At 42.0% G+C, this 20,104-nt stretch overlaps 1 protein-coding gene across 1 annotated transcript; it reads right to left on the bottom strand.

The window, feature by feature from the left end:
- Positions 1-160: 160 nt before the first annotated feature.
- On the bottom strand, positions 161-20,104 carry MRPL23 (mitochondrial ribosomal protein L23). The gene is made up of 5 exons (XM_077321510.1): positions 19,928-20,104; positions 17,911-18,033; positions 12,471-12,553; positions 8,959-9,032; positions 161-810 (listed from the first exon to the last, which is right to left on the bottom strand). The coding sequence occupies exons 1-5, from the start codon at positions 19,942-19,944 to the stop codon at positions 646-648; spliced, it is 462 nt and encodes a 153-aa protein (XP_077177625.1). The 5' UTR covers positions 19,945-20,104; the 3' UTR covers positions 161-645.

Raw genomic sequence — 20,104 nt, 5'->3', positions numbered from 1 at the left:
CTTAAACAAGGGGGATGGGGAGACTCTCCAAACAAGATTCACAGTAAAAATCAGAACCTGAGAGACACTCACTTTCACTAGCAAAAAAATGTGAAATAAGATACAAATGCTTGAGAATCTCTACAGATAAAGTCAACAAATGAACTGCATTGAAAGAGGCTTGGCAAAGTAATCACTTTTATTGGATCTAGTTTGATTAGATTATGCATGTTTTGAAATTTCAGAATTCTTCCTTCATGGAGTCAGAATGAATTTTGTGAAATATCCTTCGCAAAACATAACTCCATTCTGTAATGTACAGGGGGAAAGTTTAATTTTTAATTTTAAAATCAGAATATGCTTGAACTATGAGCCTGCCTGCTAGCTTCAACTGGTCATTGTGACTCAAAAATAGGCCCTTGCATCATTAACTGGTGCTGGTTAGCACAGCCCCGCTTCCAAACATTACTTCCAAATGCCCCAGTGAATAACATTCCAAGAAGTTATTTACATCAGGTGATACATCTTTCCATACTCAAAATATAACAACCCAGAAATTTCTTCTCTGTCCTTTTAATAAATCTCTTGCATTTATTACCAGCAAGGTATTTACAAATGGTCTCAAAAAAAAAAAGTATCTAAAAGAAAAACAGCAGGTTAAGTTCATCAAAGTCCAAACCATCTAGGAACGCCTGATCGCTTGGGGTCATCCTTCTGCCTCTGTGCCTGATCTTCCATTAATTTCTTCTGCATGTCCTCAAGAGAACTAGGCTCAGTGGTTTGTGGTTTCTTTGGAAACAAGTCTGGAAACTGAAACGTTTGTCCCGCACCCTAAAGACAGAAAACAAATGTTTGATTATGTGTCCTAGCAGTAGCTGCAACAGTCTTCTGACAAGCCACCGTAAGTTACAGCTGGTGCATCTGCCAAGTTCTAACAGACTGCCAGCAGTGTCTGCGCCTAACTTCTCGTATGTTATGTACTACACAGACTGCAGGTCCAGGCAGCAAATATTAACACTTGTGAAATATGGCACAATACTTTGGTGTATGGTGAATACATTCAACAGGCAATCCAGTTTATCAGGTGATCAACTTAACAGGTGTCCCCAAGTACTCTGATTCCTGATTCATTCCACTTAGAGAAAATATGTTCACAAAAATACATTTCTCAATTGCAGCAGTATGACCGAACATATCCATGACCTCAAGGAAAACTTAAAGAGTACTGGACTCCAGGTTAACCATGTGGAATGGTACAAGACTGCTGGAAGACAGAAACTACTCATGTGCAGGAAGGGGAGACATGCTTTAGTAGCTTCATGAAGGACAAGGGACGTGACACAGAGGATTGCAAGAACAACATATGAGAGAAGATAGCAGGTAAAAAATGGAGATGCAAATTTTCAGCACCCTAATCCATACCCTTCTCCTACTTAAAGGCAGTTATTAAAAGCAGGAGAACCACCTTTGAAGTGAGTCAGCTAAAGCAGGAATAGTCAACCTGTGGTCCTCCAGATGTCCATGGACTACAATTCCCATGAGCCCCTGCCAGCATTTGCTCATAGGAATTGTAGTCCATGGACATCTGGAGGACCACGGGTTGACTACCCCTGAGCTAAAGCACCCCCCAGAGATCTCTTCAACTTTGTGCCTATTAGGTTTAGATTCCGCAAAAGTCAAAATAAAAGAGAGCATTAAATGAAGCGCTAACAATGACTATTCAGTGCCTCAATGTCTGCAGCATAACTGAATGAGGAAACAACATACTATGCAAAACTGTATCAGGCAAGCCCAAGTGATCTATGAAATTCATGTCATTCCTGAAATACAGCATTAAATTTACATCGATCATGTTCCATAACGGAGTCAGTGCCAACACAGGCCACTGCCACAGACTCAACGTCTCCCATTTGGTAAACAATCACCAGTTGACCTTTTAGCTTTTATTTAACAGCAGGAATCTATTATTCTAGGACAGCATTCTATTCCGTTGACATTATCTCTTTATTTTTCCATATTGTTTGCTGTGCTGACAACCTCATTAAAATCAACCCAGTCTGCCTTCCATTCACTTCAAGTAGAATATAATAAAACTATCAGACAATAACATGGCATAGAAAGATGTTATAAAAATAATGTCTGGGGCTATTTTGAAGCTATTTTCCAAAATACCTTAACAGCTTTAGCCCACCCCTAAAGAACTTGGCATATTAAAAAAGATATAAAACTCCAAAGACATGAGAATTTTTGCTGCTATTCTACAAATCAAATTTTGCTTTGCAACCTAACCTGGGTTTTGCCAATGACATAAATGCCTACATCCATGGCACAGTTTGCATTTGACAGTGATCCCTTAGGACTGTTTCCAGAGTGCATTATTTATGTAGAATATTTATATACTGCCTTTTCAGAGTCCTGCTTGAGGGGGCTTACAATTTTAAAAACAGTATGAAAAACAAGCCATCTTTATACAGCTGTCGCTGTATAAACATAAAGGACTAAGGACTAAGTGGGCGGGGCCGGTCTGGGTGAGGGCCCAATCGGAAGGCGCAAAACACCTTCCCTTTGGGCCCTCACCATGACAGACCAGAGTTCCAGCCAGTTGGGTGGTGCAAAGCCAAAGTTCCAACAGGGCCCGCCCACCCAGCCCAGCCAGGGGCAATCTGGAGACATGGCTGCCAGTCTGCTCCTGATCACTGCAGGGAGAGGAGGTCAGTAGGGCTGCCAAGGGGGGTGAGAACAGAGGCTTGAACAGGCTGTGCCAGCCCCTTTCACCCCAAGGCTGTCCTAACTGCCATGTCCAACTGTAAATTGCCTCAGAACCCTGACAGAGTGCTCCCCCTCCCCCTCTTCAGGCCTGCTGCGAAGGAGCCTCTGACAGGCCCTGACTGAGGGGAGGGAGGCCTTTCCAAGAGCAACGCAGGGGAGACTGAGGGCCTTCCTTTTGAGGGGGGGGGGACTATCCCCTTCTGCAAACAGTTGCCTGACAGGGAGGCCACAGAAAAGCCCCTTCTCACTTAAAATACTGCTCTGGCCGGGAGGTTAGACACAGCCAAGCCATGTGTATTTCTTCTTCACAGCTCTCTGCAGGCCACTGCACAGCGTTATTCTGCAGGTAAAACTAGATGCTGTTGCGGAGGTTCTTTTGTCTCCTGTTTCATCTGCACAACAACACTGTGCAGTAGGCCTAATGTCAGTCCTCTCCCACACTCAACGAACATTCCAAACCACATGTTCTTGCCATCCATCTCTCCACACCCATGCCCTCATTTGCCACCAAGCCACCACAACCTCCCACACAACACACACATTCAACCCCATGCCCTTACAGACTGGACAACTCCTCCCCTTCCTCTTCCCACTGCCAAGCTCTAGCACCCGTTGTATTCTTGGAGACAACGGGCTTTGCCCCAAGTTAGACATAAGTAGCATAAGAACTTTCCATAGAACAGAGCAGACCATTAAAACCTGACATTGTAAAAGACTTAATTAAGAGCCTGGATAAAAAGATGAGTAAAAAAAATAAAATAGGTGCCAGGTTAGTCTTGGAAGGGGGGGGGGGAGAGGCATTCTAGAGGCAAGCTGCCACTACAGAAAACTCCTTGTTACCTAGTCACCACTTGCCTCACTTCACCTGCAGGGACACAGAGAGCAGGGGCTGAGAGGCAGATCTTATCTGCAAGGCTGGAAAGTATGGGAAGAGACAGTCCTTCAGGTATCCAGCCCAAGTAAAAAACAGCATTCTGGATTTTGTCAGGAAGCAGATAGGTAGCCAGTGCAGATATTTCAGCATATGGATTACATGATCCCTATAACCAACCCCTGACAGTAGCATGGCCACCAAACTTTGGATCAACTGAAGTTTCCAAACCATCAAGGACAGCCCCCATATAGAGCACATTATGGTAATCTAACTTGCCTGTGATTAGAACAGCTGATAAAAGGCACTACATGCTGCAAAGGAAACCTGAGCAGCCAACTATAAGCCAGGATCTAGTAGCATCTCCATGCTACAAACCCGCTCTTTTGAGAGGAGCATAACTTTCTCCAAGAAATATTAGCTTTGAAGTCCCCAAGCAGCTTCTCCCCTGACCAACAGCACCTCAGTCTTGTCTGGAAGGAGGCTCAGTTTACTGGCCCTCATGCATCCCAGTATCTCTCCCAGCAGCTATTCAGGACTTCCACTTGGCTTAGCTGTCATACAGAAACAGAGCTGGATGTCATTTACATATAGGACGCACCTCATTCCGAATTCTCAAATGAACTTGCCCAGACGTTTTATGTAGATGTTAAATAGCATAGGAGGTAGGATAGAACCCTGCAAGATCCCACAGCATAAATCCCACAGTGCTGAGCAGCAGGACTCAGCACCATCTTCTGGAGTGAGCTGTTAAAGTAAGGGTAGAATATCAAAGTACAGTGCCCCCTACTTCCAGCCCAACCAGCCTCTCTGGAAGGTCAGTGGTATCAAAAGTTGCCAAGAAGTCCAGTAGAATGAACAGGGATGTACCCCTCATCATTCTCCCGGCAAAGTTTATTAGTCAGGACAAGGCTGTTCCTGTCCCAAAGTAAGGCAAAATCCAGAATGAAATGGTCTGAATAATCTGTCTTCTCCAGGTAATGCGTTTCTCTCCCCACCATTTTTAAGGGGAAAATATTCTATGAAAGGGCACTGAGGAATGCTCAAACAATGGAAGAGAAGGACCCTCACAGCTGTTTATGTAACTGTTTATGAAATTCCCATTTGGGCTTAGAGGGGATAGCCATAATGCCAATATTGAGCAGGTCAGTTTGGAACCTTGAATGAATGAATGAATGAATGAATGAATGAATGAATGAATGAATGAATGAATGAATGAATGAATGATCACTGCAGACAAGTTGGCTCTTTCCACCTCTTGTTTTGCTGAGAAACACTGATCTTGGATGACAGTCAGATTAGATTTGCAACAGCAAATGCATTACATTGCACTCTATGAACTGAACATCTTATAAATCCTCAACAACAGTCAGGTTCTGAAAGGTTTATGAAAAATAGTTACAGTGCATGTTCAGTAGCTACTATTCAAATGTGTGTGTGCATCTTCTCCATTTTGTAACTTCAACTGTAACCGAAAGCATAATTATATATAAGGAAGGAACTAAATATCTATACAGGGATCTTGTACTTCTAGCCTTCAAAGGTTATAGATGCAAACCAGATCTGAATGATCTGGGGAAAAAATCATAAATAACAGCTGTCTCCCAATAATATACACAGATATTGCTTCTCATTTCAGTTAGGAGATTAGGACTCAAACACTACATGCAAATGCTCATAAAATATTATTCCTTGACCATGCACGTTGTGGTGTAATGTGGTCTTGTAGACTTGCACTTGTCAGGAGGAGAGCTGCTTTGTTCTGTGCCGGTAGAGCCAGTTTGGTGTAGTGGTTAGTAGTGCGGACTTCTAATCTGGCAAACCAGGTTCGATTCATCTCCAGATTACAGAGATCAGTTTCCCTGAAGGAAATGTCTGCTGTAGAGGGTAGACTCCGTGGCACTGGACACAGTCAGCTCTGAATCCCTTGCTTACAACAGTCTTCCTCCAGCCATTTTCTGCTGGCAGAGCTCGGCAAAGGAATTCTGAGAGGGGGGAAATGGGAGGAGCCAATGGGGTGAGTGCAGCAGATTCAGCTCTTCCCTCCCATTCCTTTTTCCACTGGGTGTGAATTCAATAAGGCCACTGCATTTCAGACAGATGAACAGAAAGCCCCTTTGTCCTCCTGACTTCTCTCCCCGGTTAATTTTTAAAAATATATATATTTTAAAAATAACCCCCTCCTCCAAAAAAATAAACAACCCCTCTGGGGTTACTAGTCATCCTGGTTCAGAATGACTGACTTAACTCAACTCATGGTTGAGCTTCCCATTGCTGGAGACATTTTCTCTCAACAGTTCCTTCCACCAATGGAGACTCATGTAGGAACAGGAGAGCTAAGGAAACTTCCTCCACCCATATGGTGCTAGCTACTGGGGAATTTTGCTTTTTACACCATTCGAGATATTTAGCAACAACACATGTTGTAAGTGCATCAACAGGTCCTTCAGACACGACTGCTGGCAGGTGAAAATGTTCAGGGTAGAGCAGAAGGGGTTCTGGAAGTATGTAAGGCTATAGAGAAGGCACATAGAGAATTACTTCCCTATGGATAAATAACCTGGTTCTAGCTTGTGAAGTATAAAAGGCAGGCAGCAGTCCTGTACAGTAAGCAATGTTACAATGTGTTTTCTCTTCTTCTTTTTTTTTGGCTGAGGAACAGCACACTAAGAACAGCCTGAAACTATGGAAGGTGAGATTGACCACAAGCATCAATGTGAGGTCACTTGCAATGAGAGACAAATACCACCTGCACTGAAATCCTCATCTGCCAAGTCTGGGCTGGAGAGAAGAAAATCCTCAATCACTGAAAAGAAGGATATATAAAGGGGAAAGAGGCAATATGGTCCTCATACATACAAGTCAATTCTCTATTCTCACCCACAAAGTTCTGTGTTATATGATGTCTAACATCAGCCTTTTCATCTTCCAACACTGGAATACAATGATTAATGTGTGCATATTAGATTGCATAAGTTGGCCTGGAAAATGGAAGCTGATGACTTCCAGAGTAGGGAAATGTAATTCCTGCTTTCAAGTCAAAACAATTTCTCTCAGATAGGTAAGGAAGCCAGGGAGTGAAGAAAATACTACAACAAAGAATAATGCTGCCACCTACTGACGCTTTAAGGGGGCTACCACAAATGCCTTCCGAAACAGTGAGCTCTCTCAGGCTCATTCCATACAACATTGGACAATGCACTTTCAATGTGCTTTTGCAGCTGGCTTTTCCTGTGTGAATCAGAAAATCTACTTCGAAAATGCACTGAAAGTGCATTGCCCAACCTGTGCAGAATGGGCTTCACAGTATTTCCAGGAAGTAACAAACAGAATAGTTTGAGCTGTAAGTTTGTTTCAAAGGATGAACCAGAGAATGGAGGAAGGCAAATGAAAATCAAAGAACATATGCCTAATTCAGGAGCTCTTTCTCACATTGGAATACCTTCCAGGACCAAAGGCACACAGCAAGCCACAGTAGCAGGCAGAAGTTTGTGCTCACCTGAAATCAGAGTGATCACCTCCAATTAGCCACTTCTGAAACTGAAGTTTCAGTTTTTATACAAAACAAGTTCAAGAAGCATAATTCATGGGTATAATTTTATGTATTGCTGAAATATCTGAATTAGCAATTGATTAGTTTTTAAGCAAGAGCGGTGTTTTTAATAATGTAGTTCTTGATCCAAAAGGTTTCCATTTTGGAGCAATCAAAGACTGGTTGGAGCATTTTGGAGCAACCAAAACCAAAAGAAAAAAAGGTTGAAAAATACCATATCCTCAGAAAATTGAATGACGAACCCAAAACTTAAAAAAAAAACAAAACAAGCAGTCTAATATACAATGTGCAGTTTAAACTGTTTAAACTGTTACAAAGAAAGTTAATCCCAGGTATTGACTACACTCTTGATTATTTATTGATTTGGACCCTTCAAGGAAGGGGCATAGAGAAGTCATCACCTAATTACAACTGTATAGAACCAGGGCCTACAGTTAGAGATAACGAGGCATCTGTAATTTCAACCTAGCCCTGAATCACAGGTTGTAAGATTACAACCTATCCTGGGTCTTTTATATTTTGATAATACTTATTCTATTCTATTTTACAATCTATGTATGCCTATGTGCACTGACCACTGAAGAAGGCTAATCTGCCAAAACGCATTTGGTCAAGATGACTTGGGGATATTGTAGGAACTGATCTTGTATTTAAGGCTATTACTGAGGCCTTATAGTGTTTTTAACTTGAGCTTCAAAGTGGGGTCTCTACGACCCAAGTTCAAATCCCCATTTTGCTGCAGAAAATCACTCAGTGATTTTTAGGACATATACTTTAAGCCTAACCTACCTCACAGGGTTGTTGAGTATATAAAAAGGAGGAGAGGACAATACTGTAAGCTGTTTTAGTTCTCACTGTAGAAAAGTGTGGGTAAATAAATAATAAATAGAGCTGAAAATGGAAGACGGATAAAAGTTGGAGAATTTCTGCAGACAGAATGATGCAGGGAAAGGGGAGAGGATATAGGGTTTGCCAGGAGGAGGGAAAGAGCAAATAGTGAGGGAGATATATGGATAAGTGAGATACCCCCTTTAAGTCCTTGAGGGTTTCCTATCCTGCAAGCAGACCTGGCACCACACCACTGGGCCACAGTTTTCCTAAGTGGGGGCCAATTAAGAGAGTGGGGCAAGTAAATGCTATTGGGTGGAATGGAAATAAGGCTGCCAATTCCAGATTAGGAAATTCCTGGAGAGAGAAGGGTGGAGCCTGGGGGGTGGGGGTTGAGGAGGGGAGGAACCTCAGAGGGATATAATACTATAGATTCCATCCCCTAACACCTATTTCCGCTGGTGGAACTATGTCTGCTATCCTCTCAGGGGGGGGGGGTGGAGGTGTCAGATCATCCAGAATTACAACTGTTCTCCAGATGACAGAGATCAGTCCCCCTAGAGAAAATAACTGCTTTGGGACTTTGTGGCATTATGTCCTGCTAAGGTCACTTCCCTCCCTACACCTCATCCTCCCAAAGCTCCACCCACCAATCTCTAGGAATTTCCACACTTGGACCTGGCAGCCTTAAGAGAAACTGATCTCTGTAGTTGGGAGAGCCATCGTGATTCCAAGAGATCTCCAGGTTGACAACCTTAGGAGAGACAGAAGCAAGATAAGAGGAATGGCTATTGGGGGGGGGGGGGGTTCAGAAAATCAGAAGTGGAAAATGTGGGGAAGAGTGAAATTAGATGCCTCCTGCAAGTCCTTGTGAATTCTCAGTTGAGAATATCTAATTTGGAAAGGCAGAGTCCACTGCAAGACTCTTCCATTCCCAGCTTCAAATATATTTACTCACCAACTGTACATATGCAACCTTGTAATCTGGCTTTTTGATACGTGTGTTTTTATAGTCCCTCTGCTTCTGGGAACCTGTGAAGTAGACAAAGTTTTCCTATGAGTAAACCATTTCCCCTTTTCAGTATATCGGCTTTCATATATATATAGATAGATAGATAGATAGATAGATAGATAGATAGAGAGAGAGAGAGAGAGAGAGAGAGAGAGAGAGAGAGAGAGAGAGAGAGAGAGAGAGAGAGAGATGACATTTAATTAATTTTGATGGGGAAGGTAAGAGATTAGTTTGGCCATTATGGAAGAAATATATGCATGTTGCCTAAAGTGTCCTTATGACCTGTCCCACTACCCAGTGGATGTACCTTTATCTTGGAGCAAGGATAATTCCAAGTGGCCTGTTAATCACATAATTTTACTGCTGTTTTCCTGAACTCAAATGTGCATTTTATTTATGGCACCAACCTCAGGTCTATCAATACAGATATAAAAATTCTATTAATTAACTATCCGTACAAGAATTCTACTATAAAGATATACTTTCTTTTTTTAATAGTTTCAAATTTTATTTATAATCCATTACATAAAAATAAATTTAGCCATCTCCAAAATAACATGTTAATAGATTATATTACATTTACGAATAGTAACTTCCAACTGTATTTGTTGAAGAATATACAAAAAAACATTAATTCTCCTATTCAAAATTTCAATCCATTCTCATTTCCCCTTATAAATCATAAATCAACTATACTTTTTTCTAATACACTGTATCCATAAATTCCATTTTGTCTTAAAGTCCAGTATTTGTTTATCTTCGACATAAGTTGTCAATTTCGCCATCTGAGCGATTTCTAACGTTTTCAACTGCAATAAAATATGGTGGATGTCTTTTAACTTCCAGTTTTTTGCCCAGACTATCCTTGCCGCCGTTGTCAAATATCTAAATAACTCTCCATATTTTTTATCTTTTTAATTTACCAGAAAACCTAAAAGATAAGCTTCTGGATTTAGAGCTATGGAGTCCTTAAAGATGTTTAAGTTTTCTTTATGGATATCCTGCCAAAAATGTCTTCCTCGTTTGCAGGTCCACCACATATGAAACACTGTCCCTCTCACTTCCCCGCATTTCCAACATTTATCTGATAAGCTTTTATTCATTTTTGATCATTTATGCGGAGTCATGTACCAACAATAATGCAATTTATAATAGTTTTCCTTAATATAATAACTATTTGTAAATTTCAGACCTTTACTCCATATTTTTTGCCAGGTTTCCCGTGGAATGCTATGACCAAGATTCCTTGTCCAAACAATCATAAATCTTTGACCACCTCATCCTCCGTATACAATAATAAACATAATTCATACATCTTCTTGATTAAATGATTATCATCTATAAATATATGCTTTCATTGAATACAGAGAAACATGCTGTCCTGTCTGCCTGTGGTCATGCCTGATGCAAATATAGGCATGCACTTAACTAGGCCAGGGCACCTAGTTAACTTTCTATTATAAAGGATTTGTTCATGTTTAAAGGATTTGTTCATGTGGTCCTTACATGATTTTAGCAACCATCATGAACCACATTTCATTAGAACCATTCAGTTCCTACTCTAAAAGTGCCTTTTACATGCACAACACAACTATGTGACTTAATATTCTACAGAGAGGATACAAGTCATAGTGTAAGGAAAAAGCAAAGTTAAATGCATAGCTGACAGTAACTGTCCTCAATGGACGGCTCTAGAGATGGATGAGGTAAAAGGATACCCTTTACTAAAGGTGTTCTTGCGCATGTCTAAGCAATTTAAGAGTACCACTTCTTGCCCATTCACTTAAATAGACCTTCCACTAGAAGACTTCCAAGTAGGCTGTTCTCAAATACAACTTCAGAGTAGGCATGTGCACAAAAAACCCAAATTCAGACAGTTTCGGATTCAACCCAAACCCGAAGCACCCTTCATTTTTTGGATTCAGCTGAATCTCAAAAAGGTGTGTTTGTGTGTTATGTGGAGAATGTCTCCACTGCCTATGAAGGGGAGAAGACAGTGCTGTCAAACAACTGACCTGTCATTATCAGATGTTTGGTGTGGCATTCTTTAAATCAGTGGTCCCCAACCTGCGGCCGCAGCCCAGTGCCGGACCGCGAAGGCCATGGCGCCGGGCCGCGGCTCCCTCTCCCCGCCCCCCCCGCAGTAAAAAACTTCCCAGGCCGCAAGCTTGCGGCCTAGGAAGCTTCTTACTGCGGGAGGGCGGGGAGAGGGAATCAGGGCCGGGCTGTGCGGCCGTGCGGGCGCAGCCTGATGCGCGGGCGTGGCCCGTGCGGGCACAGCCCGATGAGCGGGCGCGGTCCGATGCCCTGCCGGTCCCCAGCCTCAGAAAGGTTGGGGACCACTGCTTTAAATGCCTCCCTATGCCTTTGCAAGCTGGGCTGTCTTTGTGCCAAGCAGCTGATGTTGACAGGTGCAGTGCACCCTTTAAATGCTTTTCACCTGCAAAGGCTTTGGAAGGCATTTGAAGGGTGCACAGCACCTGTCAGTATCAGCTATTTGATGGTACTACCTGACAAAAGGGGAGGGAGCATTTAAACTGGCCAAATCGTGTCCAAATTGTGATTCAGCCACTGCTGATTCTGCCCATTTAGAAGAAGAAGAAGAAGAGTTGGTTCTTATATGCCGTTTTTCCCTACCCGAAGGAGGCTCAAAGCGGCTTACAGTCGCCTTCCCATTCCCTTCCCATTTAAATGGAGGGATGGGCAGTTCAGCTCAAATAGGTGCAGAAAGTACCTGAATTAGCACTGATTCATGTACTTTTCGCCTTATTTGAACCAAATTGCTGACACCTACTTCAGAGTGCTTTAAAAGCACTGATGAAGTTCAGCTCAACATTTCTCATTTAATTAATGGAAGATGCTACATGCAAATTTATTTCCCCCTCTTCTTTTGAATAAATAAGATCCTCTTATAGAAATCTGAAGCTTCCCGACATTTTAAATAGATACGCTGCTTTTTAAACCAATCTTTTTACTTGCTGCCTTGCAAACATATAAAAGCAATATTTGTGTTGGCTGTAGGCAATGGATTCAGATTTTTCTTGCAAGAAAAAAGTCAGTAAAATGCTTTTGTAGTGTTAAATGTCAAAAGTCCATTTTGGAAAAGGAAAAATACCTTTAACTAAGGACTAAACTCCTGACACAAATACAGCCTCATGATCTCAGGCCATGAATACAAAATTACAAAGAAAATAGCAGGTTTATATCAAGAAATTCAAGATACATCAATAGCCAGATGATAATCCACATTTGATCCTCCCATTAAGGATAAAATGAGAAACGAAGAGTACCATTCACATAGGAACTGACTGCAAGTATCATTTTATTTTATGCTCCAAACACAAGTCCCTCCACTCAGAACCAAGCAACTATCTCTTCAAATATAAACTGAAGGAAGGTTTTGAAGAAAAATAGATGTTAAAGTAGATGCCAGAAGGCAGCTCAGAATTTATACGCACCAAACTGTATCCTGATTCTTATGGCAGCCACAGGCACTTTGTAGATGGTTTCAAGGTAATCTTTTAATTCCACTCGAGTCATTCTGTGCCATAAATTTAGAAAAAAGATCAGACTCAAAAAAAGGTCAATATTTCTATACCCCCCCCACCACACCCACACACACACACACACCAAAAGACTTAACAGGTATATTCTAAAATGCATTTTGGAAGAAATTTATTTTTCATTTGATCAGACTATTTTACCAATATAATTGAGGCCTCTGGTACAGATGTAAACGGCCTGAAAAATTTGGAAGCCAAAAAATAAAGAAGAGGCTTTTAAATTATTGAGGGGTGGGATGGCTGAAATACCTGTGACCACAAGTTGGCTCCTGGAAGCTTTACAGCAGTATTGTGTAGGTAGTGAAGAACTGCTGACTTCTCAGCTTTCCCTGATACGGTTTGCCTTAGAAGTGCTAGGGGCTCTTCTAAATACCTGTGCACAGCTTTGCATATGTCACCATCTAGCACTCTCAAGAATGACTCAAGAAATCTACTGCTGAATGTGGCACAGCAGCCTCTCCCCCACCCCATCATTTTTCACCCTCAGTCACAAGAGCAGAAATGATCTTTATTCTCTTTTAACTTAGGTTTTGACTGTACCTCTTTAAAACCTACTACCTTGAAACAAACGTACTGACTAGGAATTTGGTTTCCTAAACATTCATGAAATTATCCCTTTGTTGTTGTTGTTATGTGCGAAGTCGTGTCCGACCCATCGCGACCCCATGGACAATGATCCTCCAGGCCTTCCTGTCCTCTACCATTCCCTGGAGTCCATTTAAGTTTGCACCTACTGCTTCAGTGACTCCATCCAGTCACCTCATTCTCTGTCGTCCCCTTCTTCTTTTGCCCTCAATTGCTCCCAGCATTAGGCTCCTCTCCAAGGAGTTCTTCCTTCTCATGAGGTGGCCAAAGTATTTGAGCTTCATCTTCATGATCTGGCCTTCTAAGGAGCAGTCAGGGCTGATCTCCTCTAGGACTGACCGGTTTGTTCGCCTTGCAGTCCAAGGGACTCGCAAGAGTCTTCTCCAGCACCAGAGTTCAAAAGCCTCAATTCTTTGATGCTCGGCCTTCCTTATGGTCCAACTTTCACAGCCATACATTGCAACTGGGAATACCATAGCCTTGACTAAAGGCACTTTTGTTGGCAGAAATGATATCTCTGCTTTTTAGGATGCTGTCTAGATTTGCCATAGCTTTCCTCCCCAGGAGCAAGCGTCTTTTAATGTCTTTGCTGCAGTCCCCATCTGCAGTGATCTTGGAGCCCAGGAAAATAAAATCTGTCACTATCTCGATTTCTTCCCCATCTATTTGCCAGGAATGGAGAGGGCCAGATGCCATGATCTTCGCTTTCTTGATGTTGAGTTTCAAGCCAACTTTTGCACTCTCCTCCTTCACCCACATCAATAGGCTCTTTAGTTCCTCTTCACTTTCTGCCATTAGAGTGGTATAATCTGCATATCTGAGGTTGTTGATATTTCTCCCTGCAATCTTGATCCCAATTTGTGACTCCTCTAACCCCGCCTTTCTCATGATGTGCTCCGCATACAGATTAAATAGGCAAGGCGACAGTATACAGACTTGCTGAACTCCTTTCTCAATTTTGAACCAATCAGTGATTCCATGCTCGGTTCTCACTGTTGCTTCTTGACTTCCATATAGATTTCTCAAGAGACAAATAAGATGCTCTGACATTCCCATCTCTTTAATAACTTGCCACAATTTGTTGTGCTCCACACAATCAAAGGCTTTAGCATAGTCAATGAAGCAGAACTAGATGTTCTTCTGGAACTCCCTAGCTTTCTCCATGATCCAGCGTATGTTGGCAATTTGATCTCTAGTTCCTCTGCCTCTTCGAAATCCTGCCTGTACTTCTGGAAGTTCTCAGTCCACATATTGCTGGACCCTAGCTTGTAGGATTTTGAGCATAACTTTACTAGAATGAGAAATGAGTGCAATGGTGCGGTAGTTTGAACATTCTTTGGCATTGCCCTTCTTTGGGCAATGGAATTGGGAAGGTAAACTGACCATTGTTGCCATTGTTGAGTTTAATTATCCCTTTACCAAGTCTAATAAATTGTTAACATGTTGGACTATTCTGAAGCAAGTATTTCAGTAATCCATGCTTGCTGAAGCCTTCAAAGTTTAAAAAATATTTTGTTGTAGTTACCCAATAATTTTTAAGGTAAACGATTATTATTTTGAATCTGACTGTGTCCTTAATTATGCTAACTGATGATGCTAAAACTGGGGTTAATATCTAGCAGTTGGTTAGAGTTGTCTGATTTATTTATTTTTTAAAGATTGGTTGCTGATTTCGACTAGAAAGGATTTTTTCAAATCCTATTGCCAACGAGCTTCAGCCTGATCATGTATATATTTATTCAGACAGGGTTTATTGGTGTTTAATCCTATATAACTGCTCGGGTTACTGCAGATGGCAGTCTGTTGTAGCAAAGCAAAAAGATGTGAAACCTTACAATATGAGCTTTCGTAAACTAGAACTCACTTCTTCCGTTTATTGTCTCACACACATGCAGCATAATGAAACTGGAAAAGGTAGTTGAAGGGGGTTTATTTTTATTTCAGTTTTGAATTTATACCCCACCTCTCTCGACAAAGTCTTATACAAAATGTAACCATAAAACAGCATAACCCATAAAATCCCATTAAAACATGGGATATTGGTTCTGGTGTGAGATATTTATTTTATTTTATTTTTATTTTATTATTATATTTATATACCGCCCTCCCCGGGGGCTTTGGGTGGTTTACATAATAACATAAGAACAATACATGGAACAGTCTATAAAATATTTGAATAACCGTGCAATAATAACTGATAATTGTAAACATATAACATTATAATTGTATAACCAATAAACAATACAACGTTGCAACATACAAACAGGTCCAGAGTGTATAGGTGGTGTTCTGAGGGGGGGAGCGGGGAGCAGGAGCCCTTTGGTCGCTGTCAGTTATATCTGGTCTTAACCAAATGCCCGGAGGAAGAGCTCCTCCTTGCAGGCCCTGCGGAACTGTTTAAGCTCTGTCAGGGCCCTGATCTTCTCCGGGAGCTCGTTCCACCAGGTGGGGGCCAGAACAGAGAATGCTCTGGCCCTGGTCGAGACCAGACGGACTTCTTTAGGGCCAGGGACCTTTAGCTGGTTGGTAGATAGCTATTTGACACTATGACTTACTATGAATTCTGCCAGATCATGAGAAGGAAGGTAGGCAGGGGTGAGCCAGTTCTTGGCTATTGTGATCCTTTCTTATGTGTTCAGGGTAATGCCCAGCACCACATACACGCATACACACATGCATGCATGCATTTATTACATCCTTCTCACAAGGACTCAAAGCAGATTACATATTGAATTAGTATAACCACAAAAATGGGACATTCAATAACCGATGCATTAGGATTTTAGAAGTCTGGAAGCACTGCATTAAGTATTCCTAAGACCCAACCCAGCAGTATTGACCACAGTCCTTAATCTTTTATCCACATAAATTTGTAAGACCATTTTGTGCAGTGCAATTCTATTACCTGCTCAGAAAAAACCCTCTTGAGAGTCAGGAAGGAATTTTCTTCCAAGCAAGATTGGCCCAGGGATTCTGGAAGTTTTTTACCTTCCTCTGGGCACTGAATAGGGATTACTAGGGGGAGGGAGCTGTGAATATCCTGCATTGTGGAGGAGGTTGAACTAGATGATCCTTGGGATCCTTTCAACTCTGTTTCTATGTTTTCTATACGTCTCCCATTAGAAGAAACTGAAATATCTCCTTAGGAAAAATAGGAGGGATCCTTCCCACTTCCCTGAATTTTTTTCTACTCTTTTACCTCTCTGTTTACTACTACCATAACTCTTTAGTTTCTCATATTTTAATTAAAGATATGGCAAAGTATTGTATTAGATAAATAAATATGGCACAAGCTGAATGTGACTGATGTATCATAATTTCATTTAATCTTACTAATCTGCTTTATGCTAATAAAGGTATTGTGTGTTGTAAATTTCATTTAAAAGATCCATTTAATTTGAGTATTGGTGCCAATATAGAAAGCAATTGGTTAAGAAATGGAGTCACCTACCTACTATCAGTGAATGGCATTTAAAAAATGACAGAAATTACATGAACATCCGCTTCTCTCACACGATAAAAAGGTTCTGATGTGAAATGGCTTGTACTTCTATAGAAGACCACCAAAGAAAATCTACAATAAAATTACTGCTGAAAATGCTAAGGGCCACCATGAAATGTGTATGTTCTATGGCAACCTAGAATTTGTTTGACATGCTGTATGCTAAACTACCTTGACATAAGCATCTTTAGACTTATTTGCGAACTCTCTGCTGGGAGGCTCTGATACGCCCAAGAACTCCAGGTCTTTTGTAGTCTGCCTCCCATCTCCTCCTCACTTTTTAATCCTACAGCAAGGCAGCTGTTTGTTTCCCTATCATACAGTCTCTGTCACAGTCCTTTTTAAAGGAAAGGTGAACAGGTTCATCACAGGATGGCAGGTGAGTACCATCAGCTTCTAGATCACTCTTCTCTGGAGCAGTGGGGGTCAGGTCAAAGAAGAATTGTTTTTTACACACCGCTTTTAACTGCCCGAAGGAGTCTCAAAGCAGCTTTCAATTGCCTTCCCTTCCTCTCCTCACAACACATCCTGTGAGGTAGGTGAAGCCGAGAGAGTTCTGACAGGATTGCTGTCAGAATAACACTATCAGGGAATTTTACTATGCATTTTTTATAATGTACCTATCAATTATGCAATTTTAAATATTTTAAATTTCTGCTGTGAATTTTTTTTTTTGCCATCTGTTTTATCTGGCTGCAGTGCTGTATTAAATACATTTGATTTGATCATCCGGGTTGTGAATAGCCAAGGCTACCCATCTGGCTGAATATGGAGGAGGAATCCACCAGCTTCTATATCACTCTTAAGAGTCACAGAGTTGGAAGGGACCTTCAGGGTTATCTAACCCCCTGAACAATGCTGGAACTCACAACTCTTACCACAGGAAAGTCAGCAGCAACTCACAAGCAAAGTATTCTCCTCTGGAGGGCCGCAGTTTGACTACCCCTGTGCTAGGGCTTGATTTCAGAGCAATAATTTGACTACACTGTTATGGGCAGAAAAATCATACTGATCAAAACAGCATTGACAGAAATTTACTTTAAACCCACTATTCCCATCTACCAGTAGCTGTAGGGGCTCCCAGAACACTACAAAAGCCCACAAGCCTATATTTCACCATTCACTAAAGCTTATGTACTTTGAGATAAAGCCCAACTCGTTAGCCTGTCATAGTAGTCTGTAGAATTGGGTAATATTGCCTTAAAAATGCTAATCTGATAAATAGTTACTTCCACTGTGTGTACTTACTCCATGGGGATGCGAAATTGTATTGTGTCTTCTGGTTGAATAGCACCAGGCCTCACCAATGTCAAGAAGTAATTGGTCCGGAAAACTCGTATTTGAGGATTGCCATACTGGTAAATGGGATAACTGTAGGCCAAGGAAAGAAGTATAATGAAAATCTTGAATTTCTAATAAAAGCTATTTTACATTTGTTTCTTCATGGTATGAAGAAATCATCAGCATGTGATTCAAAAAGCAGAACTATGATAGGAGACACTCTTAAAAATAAAATGTTTCTGTTGCCTGTTAAAATAAATGGAATGTTTTTTAATGTTCCCAGCTTTCCTGAATCATCCCAGAAATAACTGCAGAATCACATATTCTTTCTAAAACAACGTACTTCATGGATAATTAATTACATTTTCAGGACTGTGTGTCAATAAAGCAAAATGACAACACAGAATTTTTATTTGATCCAGACTTTTATGTGGTGAGGTCATTCTGCAGTATGATTGATAGCTCAACAGAAGTTTCCAAAATCCCCCCTCCCCCCAAAAAACGATAAATGGTCTTCAGGAACCAGGAAGCCTTAAATGCAGTGGCTCCACCAATTAAAGAAGGCAATTCTCTAACAATGGAGAAAGGGCACTGAGCTATTTAAACTTCCCACAAAATGTTTGAGGAAGCAATGTGGGCAGGGGACACTATTTCCTGTCTCCCGCCTTCTGCTGAAGTCATTTTATTATGATGGCTCTGTCCAATCATTTGGCTTTTTAAAAGTCTGCTGATTAATTAATTTGAATCAGAGAATAAGTGATTCCTCTGGTCATACTTTTGGAACTGTCCATTGGGTTTTCATGGCAAAGATACTGGAGTGGTTTGCCATTTCCTTCTCCAGTGGATCACCTTTTGTCAGAGCTCTCTGCTATGATCTGTCCGTCTTGGGTGGCCCTGCACGGCATAGCTCATAGCTTCACCGAGTTACGCAAGCCCCCTTGCAACGGCAAGGTAAACTTAAATGGACTCCGGGGAATGGTAGAGGACAGGAATGCCTGGAGGATCATTGTCCATGGGGTCGCGATAGGTCGGACACGACTTTGCACCTAACAACAACAACTGGTCATACTTAATCACACAAACCAAAGAATCGCTGTATAAGTGCCCTATTATGAGGAAATTGGGAGTGTGAAATTAAGGTTGGGAGATGTATGCCATGAAGTTATTTTTTCCACTCCCAATTTGCATGCACCATGAAGCAACAGTTAAAAAAAAACAATTCTATTAAACTGCATTTTATTTTCTAGGCTAAATAAGCTGCTGCCATATTTCCCTTTCCCCTCAGCTTGCCAGGTCCCCCTTTGCCTACCAACAGGAACTGGGGGTGGGACTGCCAGCTTTATTCTGAGAAATTCCTTGATATTTGGGGATGGAGCCTGGGAAGATCAGGGACCTCAATGGGATACAATGCCGCAGAGCCCACCCCCACAGTATCTATTTTCTTCAGGAAAACTGATCTCTGCAGTCTGGAGATGAGTTGTAATTCCAGGGGGTCTCCAGGTATCCATACTCAGCTACCAAGACACAGCCGGGGGGGGGGGCAAACTATGGCTCTCCAGACGTCCATGGACTACAATTACCATGAGCCCCTGTAATTACAATCCACGGCCATCTGGAGAGCCACAGTTTGGCCACCCTGCGCTAGGCGAGTTTCAGAGCTCAGCCATACTGCCCTGAGGTTGGGTTCCGGGCCATTCTTTCTCTGTTCGCCCCCGCCCCCACCCATATGCGTGCATTTGGTAAAAGGCCCTGCTGTTCAGAAGACCTTCTGAAACACATGCATTAAGGCGGATTCTTGGTTAATTCCATTAATTTAAATGTAAACAGCCCCAACCCCAGTGTGCCTATATTCATTTCCAGTAATCCCCCGCGCCTTTCCTTCTTGATGGGCAATGGAGGCAAATCCCACTCGGCTCTTGCAAGACCAGAAGGCGACCCGAGGGGTGGGGGGGTTGCCGTCGCGTGCGGTTCGCGAGCCACTCACAGCATCCGCCTGGCCATGGCTCCGCTCGCGCCTTGCCGCGATCCTTACGGCCAAGGAGGCGAAGGAAAAGGACGCCCTTGCTCTGGGCCGACAGTCGCGCCTTCTCTAGCGCCACACTAGAGGCGGGAGCAGGGAGGGACTACCAAGTTACACTTCAGGTTCCCAACTGAATGTGCG

The sequence above is a fragment of the Paroedura picta genome, chromosome 2 (assembly GCF_049243985.1).
Source record: "Paroedura picta isolate Pp20150507F chromosome 2, Ppicta_v3.0, whole genome shotgun sequence".
NCBI lineage: Eukaryota > Metazoa > Chordata > Lepidosauria > Squamata > Gekkonidae > Paroedura > Paroedura picta.
The sequence above is the reverse complement of the archived record's forward strand: the minus strand, read 5'-3'. Positions and strand labels throughout refer to the sequence as shown.

What these genes read in the sequence shown, in the direction of transcription:
- MRPL23 (XM_077321510.1), bottom strand. An exon ending in AAGAATCAGGATACAGTTTG is followed by an intron (nt 9,033 to 12,470) that starts GTGCGTATAAAT and finishes TCTACTTCACAG; the next exon opens with GTTCCCAGAAGCAGAGGGAC. An exon ending in AGGTTGCATATGTACAGTTG is followed by an intron (nt 811 to 8,958) that starts GTGAGTAAATAT and finishes TTCTGTCTTTAG; the next exon opens with GGTGCGGGACAAACGTTTCA.